The sequence below is a fragment of the Mobula birostris genome, chromosome 8 (genome assembly GCF_030028105.1).
Source record: "Mobula birostris isolate sMobBir1 chromosome 8, sMobBir1.hap1, whole genome shotgun sequence".
In the NCBI taxonomy this organism is placed as follows: Eukaryota; Metazoa; Chordata; class Chondrichthyes; order Myliobatiformes; family Myliobatidae; genus Mobula; species Mobula birostris.
The window spans coordinates 89,010,278-89,031,907 of record NC_092377.1 but is presented as its reverse complement, the minus strand read 5'-3'; the positions used below and the strand labels follow the sequence as shown (position 1 = coordinate 89,031,907).

At 42.9% G+C, this 21,630-nt stretch overlaps 1 protein-coding gene across 3 annotated transcripts in view; it reads left to right on the top strand.

The window, feature by feature from the left end:
• Nucleotides 1-21,630, top strand: part of esr1 (estrogen receptor 1) — a 204,294-nt gene that overhangs the window by 3,812 nt on the left and 178,852 nt on the right. For all 3 annotated transcript variants that reach the window (XM_072265620.1, XM_072265621.1, XM_072265622.1), the window contains exon 2: nt 11,541-11,737. In XM_072265620.1, the coding sequence (XP_072121721.1) occupies nt 11,541-11,737 (197 nt within the window). The remainder of the gene's footprint in view (nt 1-11,540; nt 11,738-21,630) is intronic.

Below are 21,630 nucleotides of genomic sequence, written 5' to 3'. Positions count from 1 at the left end.
ACACTGTCATTATTTTTGACCCCTATCAGGCAAAGGTACACTTTAGTGTAGTCTGGGGTGATGTACGTATTATCTTTTCTTTTTTTGGAACACTCTGCCACTCTGACTTTTTTTGGAACTCTCTCGCTCTTGCTCTCTCTCTATCGTGCGCGCGTGCGCTCTCTCGTTCGTGGTCACTCTCACTCGCGCTCGCTGTCTCGTGCTTGCTTTCTTGTTCTTGCGCTCGCTCTCTCACTCTCTCTCGCGCACTCTCTCACGCTCGATCTCAAAAAAATCAATTTCCGGGACATTATATATAATTTGCGGGCATCAGGGAGCCACTATTAATATGCTGGAGACTCCCGGAACTTCCGGGAGAGGTGGGATGTCTGGAAAACGGGTATGTCTGACATGGAAAAATTATCAAGAACAGAACCCCTGCCTAACCTGAGACTGTCTGTACCTGTAGGGTTAGTCAGTGGGAAGAAAGGCAAATACTATGTTAGCATTCATTTTGAGGGGACTAGAATATAAAAGTAAGGATGTAATGGTGAAGTTTTATAAGGCATTAGTCAGACTGCACTGTGAGCAGTTTGGGCCCCTTATCTAAGGGAGGATATGCTGGTGGTGGAAAGGGTCCAGAGAAGGTTCCTGGCATGACAAGGTTAATGTACGAGGAACGTTTGATGGCTCTGGGCCAGAGGTCACTGGAGTTTAGAAAAATGAGCGGGAATCTCAGCGAAACCTGTCAAATGTTCAAAGACTGAGATAGAGTGGATGCTTGATATTGTGAGGGAGTTTAGGAGTTTCAGCCTCAGAACTGAAGTACGTCTGTTCCGCACAGAGATGAGGAGGAAGTTCTTTATCCAGACCGTGGTGAATCTTTGGAATTCATTGCCTGAGGTGGCTGTGAAGGCCAAGCCATTGATTACATTGTGTGTATATCACCAAAAGGGTCACTGGGGGCTCACTTCCCCCACTGTTGGTGGCATCTACTAGGAGCATTCTAGATAAAGGGTCTGAAACATTGTTAAGGATCTCTACAATCTCTTTGACCCACTACCGTCAGAAGGAGGTACAGGAGCATCAGGGACAGGACTGCCAGACTGGGTAACAGCTTCTTCCCTCAGTCTGTGAGACTAATGAATACCCTGTCACTACCAAGGTCTCGTCACTAGGACAGCGAGCTGTTTATTGTTTACCTGTGCTGTGCACTATGTGCATTTTAGAAACATAGAAAACATACAGCACAATACAGGCCCTTTGGCCCACAAAGCTGTGTCGAACATGTCCCTACCTTAGAAATTACCTAGGCTTTACCCATAGCCCTTTATTTTTCTGAGCTCCATGTAGCCATCCAGGAGTCTCTTAAAAGACCCTATTGTTTCCACCTCCACCATCGTCGGCGGCAGCCCATTCCACACACTCACCACTCTCTGTGTAAAAAACTTACCCCTGATATCCCCTCTGTACTTACTTCCAAGCACCTTAAAACTGTGCCCTCTTGTGCTAGCCATTTCAGCCCTGGGAAAAGCCTCTGACTATCCACACGATCAATGCCTCTCATAATCCTGAACACTTCTATCAGGTCGCCTCTCATATAGTTCATTCTGAACTATATTTTATTAACTTATTTGTGATAATACTCTGTTCTGTGTCCTGTGTGTGATATATGTTTTGCGGGTTTTCTGTGGTCCAGAGGAACATTGTTTCATTCAGTTGTACACACGTACAGTCTGGTGACAATGAACTTCAACTTCAACTTGAACTTAAACCAAAGGTTGTTAGGGTCTTGATTAATCAGGGCGTCAAAGGATAGAGGAGAAGACAGGAGAATGAGGTCGAGGGGGGTAAGAAGTCAGCCATAATCAGGCTTAATGGGCTGAATGGCCTAATTTTGCTCCTATGTCCAATGGTCTTATATATAGAGACTACAGTCAGGAATTCCTACATGCTGGTTAGAGCAGGATTGGAGGCTTGTGCAAATCATCACCTCTCAATCACTAGGCAGTCACTCCTGCTGGGAGTGATTTGCTGTGGTAATTGGGTAGAAACAGACTAGACTTGTGGTCACCAACTGGGGCACACTTGTTGTCTGGCACAAGCGTGAAATGCAGTCAAGTGGCCTTAGATGTCCATGTGTTTTTTCAACTGCTTGGGACAACAGCAGCCTGTACTGGGAAACAGCCCCAGGCCTCATTGATTGCAGCTCAACATCCCCAGGACAGGAGAGCAAGGTGGAAAAAGGCCAAAGAGTAAAATAAATTAACCGTCCAACATCCAACACTTGTTGCAGTGAAGTGCCATGATTGGCATAGATAGAAATTGATTCAGCAAGTGTTTCGGTTTTGAGATCATTGGATCAGTAAACACATTTTGAAGTTTTCTCAGCAAGTGCCAATTGTTAATTTAGTTCTGGGACTGAATCATTATCATTAACTCAAGGTACATTTGGAGGAAATGTGTAAATGGAATTACGTGACCAGGGAGCATTAAAAAGGATCTAGAGGGTGTGCCTGAAGTTGAAGTCCATAAAGTTAAAGAATAGTAGAAAAAACATGCAAGGCTAAATAGACCCCTCCTTTCCAGTTTATACCTGATTAAAATACAGGTTAAAGCAGAGGTTTGAAGAGAAGTACTTTGCCTGTGAATTGAGAAATGCACAGGAAACAAACTGGCTACTGTGCTCAACTTTGCTGGTGTTTTTTATCCACATATGGTTTCTAGTCTAATCCAACTCACCTGCTTATTCCCTATGCTCCTCAATATTTCATCTAATTTGAGCCCTTCTTTCTTATATGTCCAGACCTCTCAGAATGACTTCAGTCTGTTGCACATTCCTTTATAGGCTTTCAATATCATATATAATCTAATTCCTCTCTGCTTTTCATTCCACCTGGCTTTTGTGTTCCGTTCAGTCTAATCTCACCATCTTGCTCACTCTCTGCAAATGCACGGTCCAACGAAATCCAATTCATCTACTCACCTACCATTCCGTTTAATATCCCATCTTAATCCAGTCCGAGTCCTGTGTTGTCCCTTTCCTTTCCAACATTAGAGGCCCGGGTTCAATCCTGACTCTGGGAGTGGAGTTTGCGTGTTTCCTGAGACCAGATGGGTTTGCCCCCCGGTTACTTCTGTCATCCTGAACAAGGGTGCCACGGTAGTGTGGTGGTTAGCACAACGCTGTTACAACTCAGGTGTTCTAGAGTCTGGAGTTCAATTCTGGTGCCGTCCTGTAAGGAATTTGTACGTTCTTCCCACGAACCACCTGGGTTTCCCTCGGGTGCTCCAGTTTCCTTCCGCACTCCAAACCCGGACCAGTTGGTAGGTTAATTGATGTTTGTAAATTGTCCTGTGACTAGGCTAGGGTTAAGTCGGTGGGTTACTGGCCAGTGCTGGCTCATTGGGTCGGAAGAGCCTGGTCCATGCCCTATCTCGAAATTAAATAAACAAATAATGACGTGGATTTGCCCTCATAATTGCCCCTAGAGTGTGGGTGAGTGGTGGAACCTGGTGGAAGTTGATGAGAGTTTGGAGAGTATAAAACAAATGGACTCAATGTTGTAGTGGTGTAAAAGGGTGGCTGGTGGTTAACAAGCATTTGGGGTCCAGAGGGCTTAATTCTGTGCTGTATTTCTCTATGAATCTTTCTCTATTCTTCTATTTACTTTCCATAGTCTTTTAACTTTCTATCCAATCCCACTCTCAGGTCATATTCTATCTAGTCTATTTGCAATCCCTATGTATTCCTTGATATCCCAGTCTAATTCCACTACCTTCTCCACTTCCAGGGCCTCTTGACATCATTGGCTTTCAAGCAATGATTTATCCGAATTGACCCCTTCCTGTTTTCTAGATCTTCATCTGGTCTCCTGTTAACCACATGAGCTCAAAGGCATTATTCTCCGAAGGCTTATTGTATTCTTCAGCCAAGTATTAAACCTCTTCATATGTTCACTTATATTGTGAGGAGTTGTTCAGCATACATCAGTCAAGGGATTGTCTCTCTCAACAATAGTTGCTCTCTGTAAGTGCAAAAGGGGATAAAAGTGATATTGAGATAAGCCACGGACATCTGAGCTTTCCCCCATCTTGGCACTGAATGGCCACTTTATTCGGGACCTCCTGTACCCAATAAAGAGGCCACTGCGTGTACGTTCGTGGTCTTATGCTGCTGTAACCCGTCCACTTCAAGATTTGATGTATTGTGCATTCAGAGATGCTCTTCTGCACACCACTGTTACTTGAGTTACTGTCATCTTTCTGTCAGCATGAACTAGTCTAACCATTTTCCTCTGACCACTCTTATTAACAAGGCATTTTTCCCCACAGAACTGCTACTCACTGGATGTCTTTATTGATTTTTGCACCATTCTCTGTAAACTCTGGAGACTGTTGTGCATGAAAATCCCAGGAGAATGGCAGTTTCTGAGATACTCAAACCACCCTGTCTGGCACCAAACACCTTCCACCTAAGTCACCTAGATCACACTTCCCCCTCATTCTGATATTTGGTCTGAACAACAACTAAACTGCTGGACCATGTCTGCATGCTTTTAGGCATTGAGTTGCTGCCACATGAAAGGCTGATTAGATATTTTCATGAACGAGCAATCGTACTGGTGTACTTAATAAGGTGGGCACTGAGTGTATGTTTACGTTTGTTGCCTGAGTGGAAACATAAAGATCCTTTCATTCTGGTGTTAGCCTGTACTGGTTCTGTTGGTTTTCAGGTGAGTAAGGCTGAGTTTGTGGCCTGATGGGACCTGTGTCTGTGCTGTAAGAGTCTATCAGAAAGACGCTCACAAATTTACCCAAAAGAAAACTTTGATCTTCTCAATACCACAACATACAGTGCCTATAAAAGGTAGTCACCCCCCTTGGATGTTTTCATGTTTCATTGTTTTACAACATTAGATCACAATGGATTTAATCTGACTTTTTTAAAAACACTGATCAACAGGTGGTGGCGTAGTGGCATCAGCAAAAGCTCCTGAGTTCGAATCCAGCTGGCTACCTTGCACGCTTTCCAACTGTGCTGGGTTGAGCATTGAGCTAGCAACTCGGCCTCGTAAAAATAAGAAAGCCCGCTAAAAAAAACCCGTCATGATGGCGTCCCGATGACTCCACTCAGAGTTAAGGGCTTTCTTCTTCTTCAACAGAAAAAGACTACTGTCAAAGTGAAAACAGATCTCTGCAAAGTGATCTAAATTAATTACAAATATAAAACACAAAATAATTGATTACATGAGTACTCACCCCCTTCAAGTCAATATTTATTAGATACCCTTTGGCAGCAATTACAGCCTTGAGTCTGTGTGGATAGGTGTCTATCAGCTTTGTACATCTGGACACTGCAATGTTTTCCCCCATTCTTCTTTACAAAACTGCTCAAGCTCTGTCAGTTTGCATGGGGATCGTGAGTGAACAGCCACTTTAAAGTTCAGCCCCAAATTCTTTATTGGATTGAAGTCTGGACTATGGAATGGTCACTCTAGGACATTAACTTTGTTGATTTTAAGCCATTCCTGTGTAGCTTTGCTTTATGCTTAGAGTCAATGTCTTGCTGGAAAACAAATCTTCTCCCAAGTCACAGTTCTGTTGCTGACTGCATCAAGTTTTCCTCCAGGATTTCCCTCTATTTAGCTGCATTCATTTTACCCTCCATCTTCACAGCCTTCCAGGCCTGCTGCAGTGAAGCATCCCTACAGCATGATGTAGTTAAACATAGCATTTAGTTTGATAGCCAAAATTTTGGTTTCATCAGACCATAGAACCTTCTTCAAGCTGACTTCACTGTCTCCCATATGCTTTCTAGCAAACTCTAGCAGAATTTCATGAGAGTTTTTTTTCAAACAGTAGCTTTCTTTTTGCCGCTCTCCCATGAAGCTGCGTCTGGTGAAGCACTCAGACAACAATTATTGTATGTGCAGTCTCTCCCATCTCAGCCACTGAAGCTTGTAAGTTCTCCATATGTCTGTCTAGTCCCCTTCTTGCACGGTCACTCAGTTTTTGAGGACGACCTGCTCTAGGCAGATTTATAACTGTGCCATATTCTTTCCATTTCTTGATGATCAACTTAACTGTACACCAATGAATATTCAGTGACCTGGAAATTTTCTTGCATCCATTTTCTGACTCATGCTTTTTAAGAACCTTTCGCAGAGTTACTTGGAATGTTCTTTTGTCTTCATGGTGCAGTTTTTGCCAGGATATTGACTCACCAGTAGTTGGACCTTCCAGATACTGGTCTATTTTTACTACAATCAATCGAAACACCTTGATGCACACAGGTGATCTCCATTTCACTAATTATGTGACTTCTAAAACCAAATGGCTGCACTAGTGATGATTTGGTGTGTCATCTAAAATGGGATGAATACTTATGCAATCAATTCTTTCCTTTTATATATCTGTAATTAATTTAGATCGGTTTGTAGAGATCTGTTTTCACTTTAAATGTTTTCTTTTTCTGTTGATTATTGTCAAAAAAAAAAGGCAAATTAAATCCACTGTGATTCAATGTTGTAAAACAATAAAAATGAAAGCTTGTAAGGAAGGTTGGGGGGGTGGTGTGAATACTTTTTATAGGCACTGTATTAAAGTCCTTTCAAAGTTTTCTACCAGATATGTTGTAGCTCTCAGGTGATCTAAATTAATTACAAATATAAAACACAAAATAATTGATTACCTAAGTACTCACTTCCTTCAAGTCAGTATTTATTAGATGCCCTTTGGCAGCAATCACAGCCTTGACACTGTGTGGATAGATCTCTATCAGCTTTGTACATCTGGACACTGTAATGTTTTCCCCCATCCTTCTTTACAAAACTGCTCAAGCTCTGTCAGATTGTATGGAGATCATGACTGAAGCTGTGAACCCCTGGACTAGAGGATATTTTAGAGTTAAGGAGTTGACCCACAGAGAAACAGGCCCTTTGGCCCATCATGGCTATGCTGACCATCATTCTTACCTCTACTAATTCCACTTATTGGCACAAATTCCTTCTGCCTTTCTCAATCAAGTACCTGTCAAAATGTCTTTTAAATATTGACATTGTCCCTGCCACTTCTTCTAGCAGCTCATTCCAGATACTACTCTCTGAGTGAAAAATCTACCCTTTAGATCCTTTAAACCTCCTCTCTTTTACTTTAAACCTATGGACTCCAGATTTAACCAACCCCACCAAAGAGAGACAGACACTGGTTATCTACCCCATCAATGCCACTCATAATTGCATATACCTCTGTCACGTCACCTCCAGCCTTCTCTTCAGGGAAAATCTGATCTCTCCTGATCACTCATGCTCTCCAATCCAGATTACATTCCTGTAAACCTTTTTGCACTCTCTCTAACCTAACTGCATCCTTCCTATAGAGTAGTGACCAGAAATGCACATAGCACTTCAAACACCACCTTACAGATGTTTTGTACAACTGCAATGTGATGTCCCAATTTAATGTCTTGGTTGATGGGAGCAAGCGTGCTACATGCCTTCCTCACTACTCTTTTTGCCTGTGTTCCCATTTTCAGGAACTATGTACTCGTACCCCAAGGTTTCTCTGTTCAACAAAATTCCCCAGGGCCCCAGTACGTTCATCGTGCATGTACTGCCATGGCTTAGCTTCCCAGAATGCACCACTACACACTTGTCCAATTTAAATTCCTTCTTCCATTCCCTTCCTCGGTGTCCTTGTTAATCTACATCTTGTTGTCACTTTAGACTGTCCAGTAGACCAACAATTTTGATGTCACATGCAAACTTACTAATCATGCCTCCTATGTTCCTGTTTGGATTATTAACATAAATGGAAAACAGCAGAGGAACCAACACTGATCCTTGTGACACATCACTGGTTGCAAATCGGCAATCTGAAAAGCAACCTACCCCCACCCCCTACCATCATCCTCTGCCTCCTACCACCAAGCCAATTTTGTATCCAATTTGCTAACTCAGCCTGGAATCCATGTGTTCTAATCTTCCAACCACTTGGAATGGAGTACATTGGGATGATGCTTATTTAAGTCAAGTCATGTCAAGTTGCTTTTTATTGTCATTTCGACCATAAACCGCTGGTACAGTACACAGTAAAAATGAAACCACGTTCCTCCAGGACCATGGTGCTACATGAAACAACACAAAACTACACTAGACTAAGTGAGACAACACAAGGCTACACTAGACTACATAAGACAACATAAAAACTGCACTAGACTACAGACCTACACAGGACTATATAAAGTGCACAAAACAGTGCAGGGCAGTACAATAAATAATAAACAAGACAATAGACACAGTAGAGGACAAATTACAGTATAATAATAAATGATGTAGATGTCAGTCTAGTCTCTGGGTATTAAGGAGTCTGATGGCTTGAGGGAAGAAACTGTTGCACAGTCTGGTTGTGAGATCCTGAATGCTTCGGTACCTTTTGCCAGATGGCAGGAGGGAGAAGAGTTTGTATGAGGGGTGCGTGGGGTCTTTCACAATGCTGTTGGCATTGTCAAATCAGATAATGCTGTTGACAAGTCAGATAAGCAATAGCCTATTTTGATCTGTGGAAATCTGGCCTATAACATCAGTCATGATTTGACTCAGGATTGTAAAGAGGGTCTGAAGTTGGCGAGGGTGGGAGAAAATTCTCCTCCTTCATAGTGGTCTTCACCCTCTTCCCCTGGGCTGACTCAGTTTTGTGCTTTTCATTCTACTTGCCTGTTGTCCTTTCAGCTCCGCACCCTCCCGGTTTCAAACTATCTTTTATTTCTGACAGAATACCAACACCATCCCTTGTGCATCTCCATCCTTCCACTTAACTATTGCTGCTCACTTGCAGCTCATTATATTTCTTCACCTGTATTTCTGTTCTGCTTCTTCTCTCCTTTCCTTTACTTTCCCTTTCTGCTATTCCTCCCGAAACGATATCCTCCGATTCAAAGCAAGCGTCATGGAGCTGCATTCCCATGAGTGATAAGAACATAGGAAGCAAGAGCAAGACCAGGCCATCTGGCCCATTGAGCCTGCTCCTCAATTCAATAAGATCATGGTTGATCTGGCCATCTGATCCTGTCTGTCCAGCTCATGTTTTCTGGTCTGTTTTTGATTTATCACCACTGTTTTATTTTGTTCAATAACTTATTCCTTAAGATTATAGCAACCCTTGGTCAGGATAAGTGCTAAGGCAGTGGACATAGAGTTGGTTCATTCACTATGTGCCATGTTGTATGATGTGGCCAATCACGGGCTATCCATGACCGTGATTGTTCTTTCAGCTTTTTGTACAGAGGTGGCTTGAAATCTCCTTCTTCTGGGCAGCATCTTTACAAGATGGGTAACCCCAGCCGTTATCAATACTCTTCAGAGATTTCCTGGCGTCTGCAGTCGCATAACCTGGGTACCTGGTGATATGTCTACTATAAGCCTACTGACTCTCACAGCTATCTGGACTAATCCTCTTCTCACCCTGTCTCTTTCAAAAATGCCATCCCCTTCTCGCAATTCCTCCGTCTCCACCGCATCTGCTCTCAGAATGAGGCTTTTCATTCCAGGACGAGGGAGATGTCTTCCTTTTTTAAAGAAAGGGGCTTCCCTTCCTCCACCATCAACTCTGCTCTCAAACGCATCTCCCCCATTTCATGCACATCTGCTCTCACTCCATCCTCCCGCCACTCCACTAGGAATAGGGTTCCCCTTGTCTTCACCTACCACCCCACCAGCCTTCGGGTCCAACATATTATTCTCCGTAAATTCCGCCACCTCCAACGGGATCCCACCACTAAGCACATCTTTCCCTCTCCCCCCACTCTGCTTTTTGCAGGGATCGCTCCCTACGTGACTCCCTTGTCCATCCGTCCCCTCCATCCCTCCCCACCGATCTCCCTCCTGGCACTTATCCTTGTAAGCAGAACAAGTGCTACTCATGCCCTTACACTTCCTCCCTCACCACCATTCAGGGCCCCAGACAGTCCTTCCAGGTGAGGCAACACTTCACCTGTGAGTCGACTGGGGTGATATACTGCGTCCGGTGCTCCCGATGTGGCCTTTTATATTTTGGCGAGACCCGACGCAGACTGGGAGATCGTTTTGCTGAACACCTACGCTCTGTCCACCAGAGAAAGCAGGATCTCCCAGTGGCCACACATTTTAATTCCACATCCCATTCCCATTCTGATATGTCTGTCCATGGCCTCCTCTGCTGTAAAGATGAAGCCACACTCAGGTTGGAGGAACAACACCTTATATTCCGTCTGGGTAGCCTCCAACCTGATGGCATGAACATTGACTTCTCATACTTCCGCTAATGCCCCACCTCCCCCTCATACCCCATCCATTATTTATTTATATACACACATTCTTTCTCTCTCTCTCCTTTTTCTCCCTCTGTCCCTCTCACTATACCCTTTGCCCATCCTCTGGGTACTTTCCCCCCTCCCCCTTTTCTTTCTCCCTGGGCCTCCTGTCCCATGATCCTCTCATATCCCTTTTGCCAATCACCTGTCCAGCTCTTGGCTCCATCCCTCCCCCTCCTGTCTTCTCCTATCATTTCGGACCTCCCCCTTCCCTCTCCCACTTTCAAATCTCTTACTAGCTCTTCCTTCAGTTAGTCCTGACGAAGGGTCTCAGCCCGAAACGTTGACTGTACCTCTTCCTAGAGATGCTGCCTGGCCTGCTGCGTTCACCAGCAACTTTGATATGTGTTGCTTATATGCACCAGCTGCTCATTCGAACAACCACCACCCATTCCCATGGCCTCACGTGATCCTGATCGGGTGGGAGGGGGAGAACTAAGTGCTAAACATTGCCCAAGGGTGACCTGCAGACTAGCGGAGGGAAAGAGCCCCCAACACCTCCTTTGGTAGAGGCATATCTCCACCCCGCCACCCTATAGAGTTGGTAGGGCCATAATTATCAGAATTATTCCAGACTTCCACTGTCAGAGTTCAAAGCTTGTGACTGACATTGGGTTTTTCCATAATTTTCTGAACCCACAAAAAGTAAAAGTATTCCAATGAGAATTGTTTTATTCTTGAAAATAAACATGCAGTTGGTTCAAAATTAAAAAAAAACTTTTACAAAAACTTTGTTCTGGGATGTGCTGCCTGAAAGCATGACAGAGGAGCATCCAAGAGTAACCTTCAGAAGGAAATCAGATAAATGATTGAAAAGGGGGGAAAATATAGAGAAAGAGTAAAGATTGGTACTAAAGAAAGCACAGAGATGATGAAGTGAATCCTTTGATAACTTTCAAATGTTTCTGGATGTTAACGTGCACCCGTCATTTTACTAGATTTTGACCATTCTGTTGGCGTCTCTGCAGAATGATTTTTGGCCACTACTATATTGCTAAAGCCCATCCGAAGCTGAGTTGTGGAATCCACTTGCTGAAGCAATCAGTGCACAAAAAGTGACCGGTTTCTTCTCCGCAAGAGGAGGAAGCCCCAGAGATACACATAGCACACTGTATTTTTGTTCCCCCCGTGCCCCCCCCCCGAAGGCCCGGTGGAGTCCTGTCCTGCCTGGTTCTCACCCTGCTCTCCTTATCCTGTTGTGATTCCGCAGAATTAACAGTGACAATCGACGACGAGCCAATGACCACCTGCCCAGCACCAGCGAGCAGAACAGCCCATCAGTGGCGACGTTGGAATCCAGTAAGGAAACACGGTACTGCGCAGTGTGCAGTGATTACGCCTCAGGGTATCACTATGGAGTCTGGTCATGTGAAGGCTGCAAAGCTTTTTTCAAGAGGAGCATTCAAGGTAACCGACTGGCTCTAATATATCAGTACTTCTTGCCATGGTAACGAGCGGTGCTATTAAGCAACAATGTGCTTGTGTAGTTGTACATGCTCTTCCAGAAGATTGCTCGCTGTGTGGCAAATTGGGAAATGTCACATTATTTTCAAAATGTATCGATCACCTTGACACCAACTCTAAGCATTGATGTTGATCAACACAAACACTGTTCCCCCCTTTTGCTCAGATCCTTACACAGTGTTTTCATTTAATGTTGCATGAGGTCTTAGCAACAACCCAGGTAGGCAAGGTGATCTCAGTTATATGCTAGGTGACATGATGGACGCTAATTAACTTATCATAGGGAGCCTCCTGGTTTTCAGGCTTCAGAGCAAGTTACACAACACCTGACTTTACTCATCTCTTCAAATTTGATAACTTCTTCAAATTTGACTACTCAGGCGTGACTGAGGCGAAATGGTTCCTGCAGGTGTGACTTGTTGCAGAAGGTTTGGTCTGTTCAGCAACCAGTGTTAATGCAGCTTATTTGCCAAATTCTGATGCTCAGCAGCAAGTTACATGGCAAAACAAAAGCGCACAAAATGCGATGAGATGGCAGCATCAGTGCAATCATTATTTAATCCATGCCTTACTGCTGATTTACCTCCCTGCTTTTGCCAACATATATTGACCTCTGAGCCTTCAATAGCTCAAATGGCCGCAAGGTTCACCTGTGTTGCTCTGAATCTGACCTCTTCCATCATTTTTGGGTTATGTGCATTGAAGACGAGCCTGGCATTCCATGCCTGCCCCTAGTTGTCCTTAAGATGGTGAATTGTCTGTCCCTCGTGAGAATCCAATGAATTGTGAAGTTCCGTATCATTACTGAAATGCTCCTGATTTGCATGTGATGAAAGATCTTTGCTAAACTAAAATTATGTTTGTGTTCACTCCAAGGAATGACATTTTGGTCATGGAATAATTGGATAATAGAACAGGTTCAAAGGGCTGAATGGCCTATTCCTGTTCCTATATTTCATCTTAAGTCACTTCCACTTCAGATATGTTCCCGAATATTTCCATCCTCCAATCTTTCAGATAGGCTTGGTTCCTCCCTGATGATAGAGCGCAAGTGATCTATTTTCTCTTGGATCCTTACACCCTGTGTAGTAAATCGTTTACCAGAGGATCAGAGGTGTTGAGCTACAGAGGCCTGGAAACTGTTTCGGAAATACTAGCGTACATTTTGATTTTCCTTGCAATGTGCTTGCAAGGCACGCAAGTGCCCAACAGCGCTAAAGGCAAACGCAATTTACTTTCTTTTCATTTATTTTGCTCTCTGCCATTTTTTTCCTTGACATCATGGAGCCTGAGGAAGTGGGAGTAATTATTTTGTTTTATTGATCTGATTTTGGAATTAGCAGGAACGTGGCTTCTCCATCACAAATACTTCAATGGTTGGATGGTAGAAATGAAAGGAAGAGAGAACTTGCATTTATATAGCAACTTTCTTTATCTCAGGACATCCCAAAACACTTGAGAGACTATTTGCGTGTTAAACTGAAATACAGATAGAATGACAGTATGATAACCTGACGACCAATTTATCACAGCCATTCAGAGGTACTGTCAGAGGTGGATGTTGGTTGGAAAACTGGGAGTGCTCCTTTGCTCCTTTTTGAATAGTGCCTTGGATTCTGGAAATTCCAGGTACTGGGCTCCACTAAATACTAAGAATACATAACAAAGGCTGAATGGAAGGGTTCAAGTGTGAAACTGCAGTTAAAGTCAGAGTCAAGTATAGAAACTACAGGCAAATTTGTGAGGGTTCTGCAGCAAATTAAGAGATCTGAACCAGGTATTGGGTTATGTGTTTCCCACTCGACAAAGTGAAAAAACACATATTGTAATATTTATGCTGGCTAAATTTTTACACCTGTAAACTTCCCCACTTCATCATTTCCAATTTTCATCTGTTGCATTTATTGCTTTCTCTGATGAGCCCCAGGGCACCCTAAGCTACAAAGACTGCTATTCCTGACAAAACTGAGAAACTAGGTTGCTGGTAATGACTCAGTACAAAGGGTAACCAGCACTTGAAATGAGCAAAGATTAAGATACAATCCAGAATGGTGGAACTTTGTGGCCGTTTTTTAATGCCTCAACCGAATCTGTTGCTCAATTAGTGAATCAGCTCGCACTATTGTTAAAATTGAGGCTTGCTTCACACTGTGCTGAAGGAGTAATGGGTTGATAAATTTATTGCCGAGCAGTCACTGTTGTTAGTAGAGATGAGATAGCTTGTCTGACCTTGAGATGGGAGAGAACATTTTGTGTGCTGTATGAACCTCTGCCAGGGAAGGCAGCAAAAGTGAATCATGTACTCACTTAATGAGGTAGCATTAATATAAAAAGGGGAGGCCTGAGAGACGCAGTCGCTGAAGCGTGTAGAGTTCGTGCTAATTTACAATGAACCAGGATTCTGATAGACTTTTTGTTGTATAAATTAATGCATTTATTGAAAGGTTGCAATTTTATTTTTAGAACTGTGGACCTTTTCTTAACTATCCCTTCTTGCAAGGTCTCAATAAACCATCGTTCCCTCCCACTATGTCTGTGCTAACTACACCATATCCTTGTCCTTGCTGACTGGAATCTGAAATTCTCTTAAGTCTTTAGAGCCCTCCAGGGCCTCTCTCTCCCTGGCCCCCTCCTTTCACCATTCCTTCCTCCAGATTTACTTCGTGCCCTGGATCTTATGGCCTTTTCTGGTTGGGACACTCCCTCCTGGTGGCCCCATCACAAATGCCAAAATCTTTAAGCAGCCTAAGCCCTTCTTCCTGGCATCCCTTCACTAAATACGTTTTCTTTAACTTTCTCCGCATCCCTAAACCTTTCTCGGTCTCCGTGTTTCCAACCAAATGTCCAGGCAACTCACCCACTGCAGCTTGTTTGATCTTCTCTCTGTACTTTCACTCCTCTCGCTAAAGTACCAATCTTTAGAGTAGGTTACACGGTCAGCACAACATTGTGGATTGAAGGGCCTGTAATGAGCTGTAAATTTCTATGTTCTATATTTTACTACCCATCTATCTGTCAGGCATGTCAGTTTAAGCTAAAGGCATTTAAAATGTCTGTGTTCAGCTTTTAATAAAAATTACCCAATTTAATGAATGATTTAGCCTTGAATTGCCACTGAGCTCTGTTTTGAATCCAGGCCTTTTACACACCACACCACCCCCATGGTTTGTGGCCCCAGCAAAGCACACTGAGGATCAGTTCTAAATATTCTGTGGCAGCTATTTCTCTTGTAAAATGGCAGTCAGCACCTGTGGGTCGAACATGCGCAAACTCAGTAGGGAAAGGAGGGTTAGACTTGTCAGGTGAGAAAAGGCTTGTAATTAATCCTTGTTTTGTGACCAATAAATGAGTGCCTTTGTTGTTGTGTTGCTGGCAGGTAACATCAATTTGAGTGCAGCAACACCTTTCCAGGTGCACTAATGACCAATGGCATGAACAATGAGACTCCAAGGGCAGATCAAAGGCAGGGCATTCTGCAGTGTCAGTGTTATCTCCTGTTTACCTTGGACCTCATCAGTAGCTACATGACACAAATTAAGAATGTGCAACCATTCAGGGTAATGCAGTGTGCCAACACAAAATTTCTTACTGAACACAGACTATTCCCTGAGTCCTTCAGGATGACTGCTAAAATGTAACTTTACCATTATGGTTCTTTTAAAAAAAAACTATGAAAGCTTGCAGTAAATCATGATAGACCAAAATCAGAATCAGGTTTAATATCACCAGCATATGTCATGAAGTTTGTAGTCTTTACAGCAGCAGCTCAATGCAATTAATAATAGAAAAGAATGATGAACTACATTAAATATATATAACAGTTAAATAAAGAAGTGGTGCAAAAATAGAAATTATAAAGTAGTGAGGTAGTGTTCACAGGTTCAATGTCCATCCGGAAATTGGATGGCAGAGGGGAGGAAGCTGTTCCTGAATCACTGAGTGTGTGCCTTCAGGCTCCTGTACCTCCTACCTGATGATAGCAATGAGAACAATGCTTAACCTGGGAGATGAGGGTTCTTAATGAGGGGCGCCGCCTTTTTGAGGTATCGCTCCTTGAAGATGCCCTGGATACCACAGAGGCTGGTGCCCATGATGGATCTGACTAAGTTTACAACTCTCTGCAGCATATTTATTTTTTTATGCAACCATAATCAGTAATGGGAATACTATCACATAATAATGCAACCTGAACGATTCAGTGAATTATGACAAAGAATATAGAACAGTACAGCACAGGAAGAGGCCATTCAGCTCATGATGTCATGTCAAACTAATTAAGCTAATTGCATCTAATTAAACCAGTCCCTTCTGCCTGCACGTGGTCCATAACCCTACACATTCATGCACCTCTCTAAGAGTCGTTTAAAATCCTCTATTCTATTTGCCTCCACTACCTGTCCCTGGTGGTGCATTCCGCACACCCACTATTCTCTGTGCAAAACAAACTTGCCCTGTACATATCCTTTGAACTTCTTAATTGTGTGCCTTCTGGTGTTTGACATTTTGACCTTGGGGAAGAGGTCTACCCTATGCCTTTCATGATTTTATTAACTTGTGTCAGGTCTGCCCTCAGACTCTGCTGCTTTAGAGAGGACAATCAAGTCTGTCTGATCTCTCCATATAGCTCTATTCTGGGCAGCATTCTGTTAAACCTCTTTACATCTTTTCCAAATCCTCCACGTACTTGCTATAATGGGAAAACCAGAATTTAATATAATACTCCAGATGTGGTTGCTCCATAACATCTTGATCCTTGAACTCAATGCTTGGACAAATAAAGGCAGGTATGCCATATGCCTTCTTTACCACTCTTTCACCTTGCGTGGCCACTTACAGGCAGCTGTTGACTTGGAGCCTGAGGTGCCCCCCCCGTACATCACTTCTGTTAAGGGTTGTGCCCTTAACTGTGAACTTTTCCTTTATGTATTATAATTGGATTTCTTCTCACGATCACCCTACATGTTACCTTATTGCCATTTATATTGTGGAAAGATTAAGGAGATCTTGCAACAAAATTCCTTGTGGAAAATCTATTTTGAGGTTCTGTTGCATTGGTGCATTAACACACTTCTTTCACACGCTTTTCCTCTAGCTCAATCACAGAGACATTGCTCAAGAGAAGAAAATCACCCTAACTATGACACAAAGGCTTCTCTGAAAATAGAAGGCAGGGAGTTGAACACACAAGGCTGTTCATCAGCCAGCGGGCATGGGCACAATGCCTTGTGTACTTTCTCTATCTTAATTGCATGCTGTATCACTAACTACTAGAATCAAGGGCAGCTTGTGCTGTTAAAAGGGAAAGCAGTCAAGCTCCTTCTATTGCCTCTGGCATCTTTTATACCTACAGAATAATCCAGTGTGCAGTCTGTCCTTGAGTCCTGGTTGAGAGACTGAAGGCAGCTGGAATGTTAACCAAGAAAAGAAATAACTTCCACTTCCCAAAGAAGGATGGGGTTCCATTTATGTAATGCTTTTCTCAAGCACAGGACCGCAATGTGCTTTCCAGCTAACAGTGCCATGCTAGCGTTTAGCACAGGAAATATGGTTACCAGTTGTGTTCGGCAAGCTCCACCATCAGCAATGAACTGATAATCTGTTCTCAGAGGTGCTGGCTCAGAAATAAAGTTTGACGAGGGTCCAATATTTAAAACAAAAGAGAGAAGAATGACAATCATGCCTGAAAAAGTTACACTTACTGAAATGTCTCCAGAAAAGCTAAATAATGATTATGATTCCTTGCCCTGCTTGAGCAGCCATGTGTTTCTCTGCAAGCAGACCTTTGATAGGGTACACATTGTACATTCCTTTTATAAATCTCATCGTAAAAGATCAAAGCTATCAGCTCAGTACACAGCAAGGTGCTTCATAGCTTCAGGACCCTTCCAATACCTGCGTGTAGGTGACTGACAGGCAATGAGGTGCAGTCAATGGGCCCGTGAGAGTGAATGGAGTTGCTTCGAGGACTGGTATAGACGTGATGAACTAAATGACTCCTATGTCATCAGGAATTGTATTTCCTTATCCTTGTATTCTTGAATTCTTGTATTTCTATAGTATGGGAACTGTAGGTGAAATTAATGCATTACTATTTAACGTTATGGACAGATGCTTGACATGCTCACTTGTGTTTTACTTTTCCTGAACATGGGAAAGCAGATTGGATGTGATTTGTTAGGATTATGAAGAAGGAAGGATGATAGCTGTATACAAGATAATGAGAGGCATAGATCAAGTGGATAGCCAGAGGTTTTCTTTCCCAGGACTGAAATGGCTAATATGAGGGGGCATAATTTTAAGGTTATTGGAGGAAAGTATGGGGGGGGGCGGTTTGGATGGGTGTGATGTCCAAGGAAATTCTAGTATACAGAGTAGTGGACGTGTGGAACACCCTGCCAGGGCTGGTGGTAGAGACAGATACATTAAGGACACTTAGATAGGCACATGGATGATAGAAAAATGGAGGGCTATGTGGGAGGAGAGGATTACATTGATCTTTCATTCAGACTGCTTTCAATCCTGTTCAAACCATTCGTGCAGACTTAAGCAAACCTGTGTTAGCGTGTATTCTGTGGGAAGGGTGTAATTGTCACTCAGTTGCCTGTGTATTTTGCTGAACATGACACCTGCAGGTACACGGTGGGGAGGTGATGGTGCTAAAGTTGGTGGGGGGGTGGGTTTGATAGTTGACAGAGAGAGCTGGGATCTGTAGGTATTGGGGGGGGGGGAGGAAATCCATTGAGGCTTTGTGTACTGAAAGGTTTCCTCCTTAACTCCCTTAATTAATTCATTATTTTCAAAACAAAATAGCTTGCTTTTGTATCTAAGAAAACTTTGCTATTACTGTCATTGTTCTGGAAGCAATTTCACTTCTGAGGCAAATTAAAATTCAGATAGTATTCTTGCTGCAGCAAATTCTGACTTGAGATTCACTTCGAGATCTTGCTTGGTTTTTTGGGTCATTAAAAATGTGAGCAGGTCTAGCGTTCATTTCCTACCCCTAGAGGCCTCTGAGAAAGTAATTTGGGGGAGGAGCCGCCCTCTTGAACTGTCACAGGAACCAATTGCAAGGTTCAGGTCATCACCTGGGTTACAGTGTTGAAGCAGGCTAATCTATGTCACACTTCTTGTCCATTGTGACTGTGACCAGAGAAGACCTGACTGTCTTGGCCATTCTGCTGTTACTCACCAATTCTTCCACTGCCCAGCCAAAAGAAAGATTTGTCCTTCTCCAAGCACGTTCCCCGAAGTCCTTCACAGCTGATGGAGGACCCAACGATCGTATTCGTTGACATAAGATAGATTTTGTGTGCTCAGAAGCAGCCAATGTGTGTGCAGTGGACCCTGAAAACAGCAATGTGAAATCAACTAGAGGAACTGTTTTATTGTTAAAGATTGAGGGATGAATATTAGCTAGGGCACCAGAGATCACTTCTTGCCCTTCCTGAAAATAACATGGGATCTTTAGCATCCAGAGAGAACACAGTATCGGGTCTTATCTGAGGGATATCACTCTGATAATGCAGCTAGTGTGACTCCTCATGCTTGGCTTGCAACTTCCAATGTGCCCAGCTATTACCAGACAATTTGGTTTCCATTCCGACCCACAGACTGTTATGAGCTCCTGCAGCAGATTGTTAGTTGCTGCTGACTGTTACGTCTGCTTCTTCACCTCATGGTGTATCTCACCCCTTTTCCCCCAACTATCTACTGCTCTTTGCAACATCATCTACAGGTGCAGATCTCTAGGCGTCTGGTGACGTTGCCCTGATTTCAACTCTCCACCACCTTCCTCTGCCTCTCTAGTGTTATACTGCTTGTCAAGATCTGACATTGGATGAGTCCTGATTTTCCTCTAATTAAACACAACTTTCACCCTTACCATTCTCTCCCTCTCAGTCCACTCTGTCCTTCTCAACTGCTATCCTCATGACATTGCACCACCTCATGTTCATCCCCCTTCTCCTCACCGCCAGGCTAACTCTCATTCATTCCTTTAATTCCTGCCAATTTCTACTCTCAACATTCCAGTCAGCTGAAAGCTTTCCTTAAGCCCTCCAGCCAAAGGATAGTGAATCTGTGGAATTCATTGCCACAGATGCTATAGAGGCTAAGTCACTGGGTATATCTAAAGTAGAGGTGGACAGGTTCTTGATTAGTAAGGGAATCAAAGTTTACGGGGAGAAGACAGAAGAATGGGGTTGAGAGGGATGATAGACCAGCCATGACTGAATGGTGGAAAAGTCTGATGGGCCAAATGGCCTAATTCTGCTCCTATGCGTTATATTCTTATGGTCTTACGTGAGGGCATCTCCAAGACTTTCGACCACCAAAATTCTATGCTGATTTCCATGGAATATGCCTGCACAGCAGGTCTTCATTTGTAAACTCCCTGTATGTCAGTGATGGCAGAAAATTTCAAATTAAATCACCAAAAACCTATTTTTAGATGAAACAGTAAAAGTGGCTTGTTCTCCAGTCCAGAAGTACACGTTCATACATTTAGCTTGTAGGTTAAGTCCATAGGCTCAACTAATATTTCAATGTACCCATCAAGAATCAATTTGTTGATTATGTACTTCTACAGTCAGTTAATCTGTATAGCTAAGAGCAGGAATAACTTTTACCTAAGAGCTAATAGATACTTCACGTTGTTGCCTCAGTTTTGCCATATACTCACCTTGCAGCTGTTTCCAAGATTCTAGTAGGGTTGAGGATGAAGGGGAGCTCACTCCTTTTAGAACATGGGTTCCCAACCTGGGTTGCATGGACCCCTCGGTTAATGGCAGGGGTCCATGGCATGAAAAAGGTTGGGAGCCCCTGATTCGTAGGGAAGGTATCTATGTGGACAGGGATGGAATAAGTGGCCCACATCTCCATCTTTTTACAGCAGCTCCCATTATTGACTCCTTTCCAAAAATCACATCACTTTTATTAAAGGACAGAAAATGCATTGAAGTTATTCTGTTGAGACCTAGAACGTGACTACTTGGCCCTGTCAATTTTCTGATGACGGATTTGAGAAATCCACTCAGTTTAAATCTTGACACTTTAAAGAAAAGCTAATAAGACGCCTCTTTACACTCAGCAACTGCAACTTGCCGGAAAGTAGGAAAGGGTTAATTAGATTTTGGATTTGAAAAATTGAAGATGGGGAGGAGTGAGGGGTGTGGGGGGGGGGGTGGCTGGGGAGTAGATAACTGAACCAACCACGACAACACTGCTTCCAGACTTGTACACAAATTAACAAAAACAGTGATCTGAGAAAGCAGTAATTGCTTTAAAACAATAACTGGAGCTGTAACCTTGTAATTTTTAACTCTTTGTAACTACTTCTTTAACTTATGGAGTACGGTGAATTTATAACGCTTGCTGCAGATAAGTTTACCAAAACAAAACCTTGCACAGAAGGTCAAAATACAAGTAAATCTATGAGCATCATTTGCTTAACCAAATATAAATACCATCAATAATATTTTTTTAGTCTGAGTGTACTTTTAATATTATTATATAGTAAATATATCAGTCCTTAATCTTTTCCCCTGAACAGTTATTTCTTGCAAGTGAAATGGTTTTCCTGAATCACTATCACCATTTTGGCATTTTGTAATTCAGGACGTTGCATCCTTTTGAAATTCAGATCAGTCAAAACACATAGTAACACTTGTTGATGATAACATCCCTATCACTACACTTTTATTTCTGTGAAACACAATTCTGTTGGAGAAGACAGAGTTTTAATTCATTCATTTTGCTTAGAATCCTATAGCTTTCCCTGGTTTTGTCTAATGTGCATAATAACATTACTCCAAATGTTTTGGATTAAAATCTAGGTT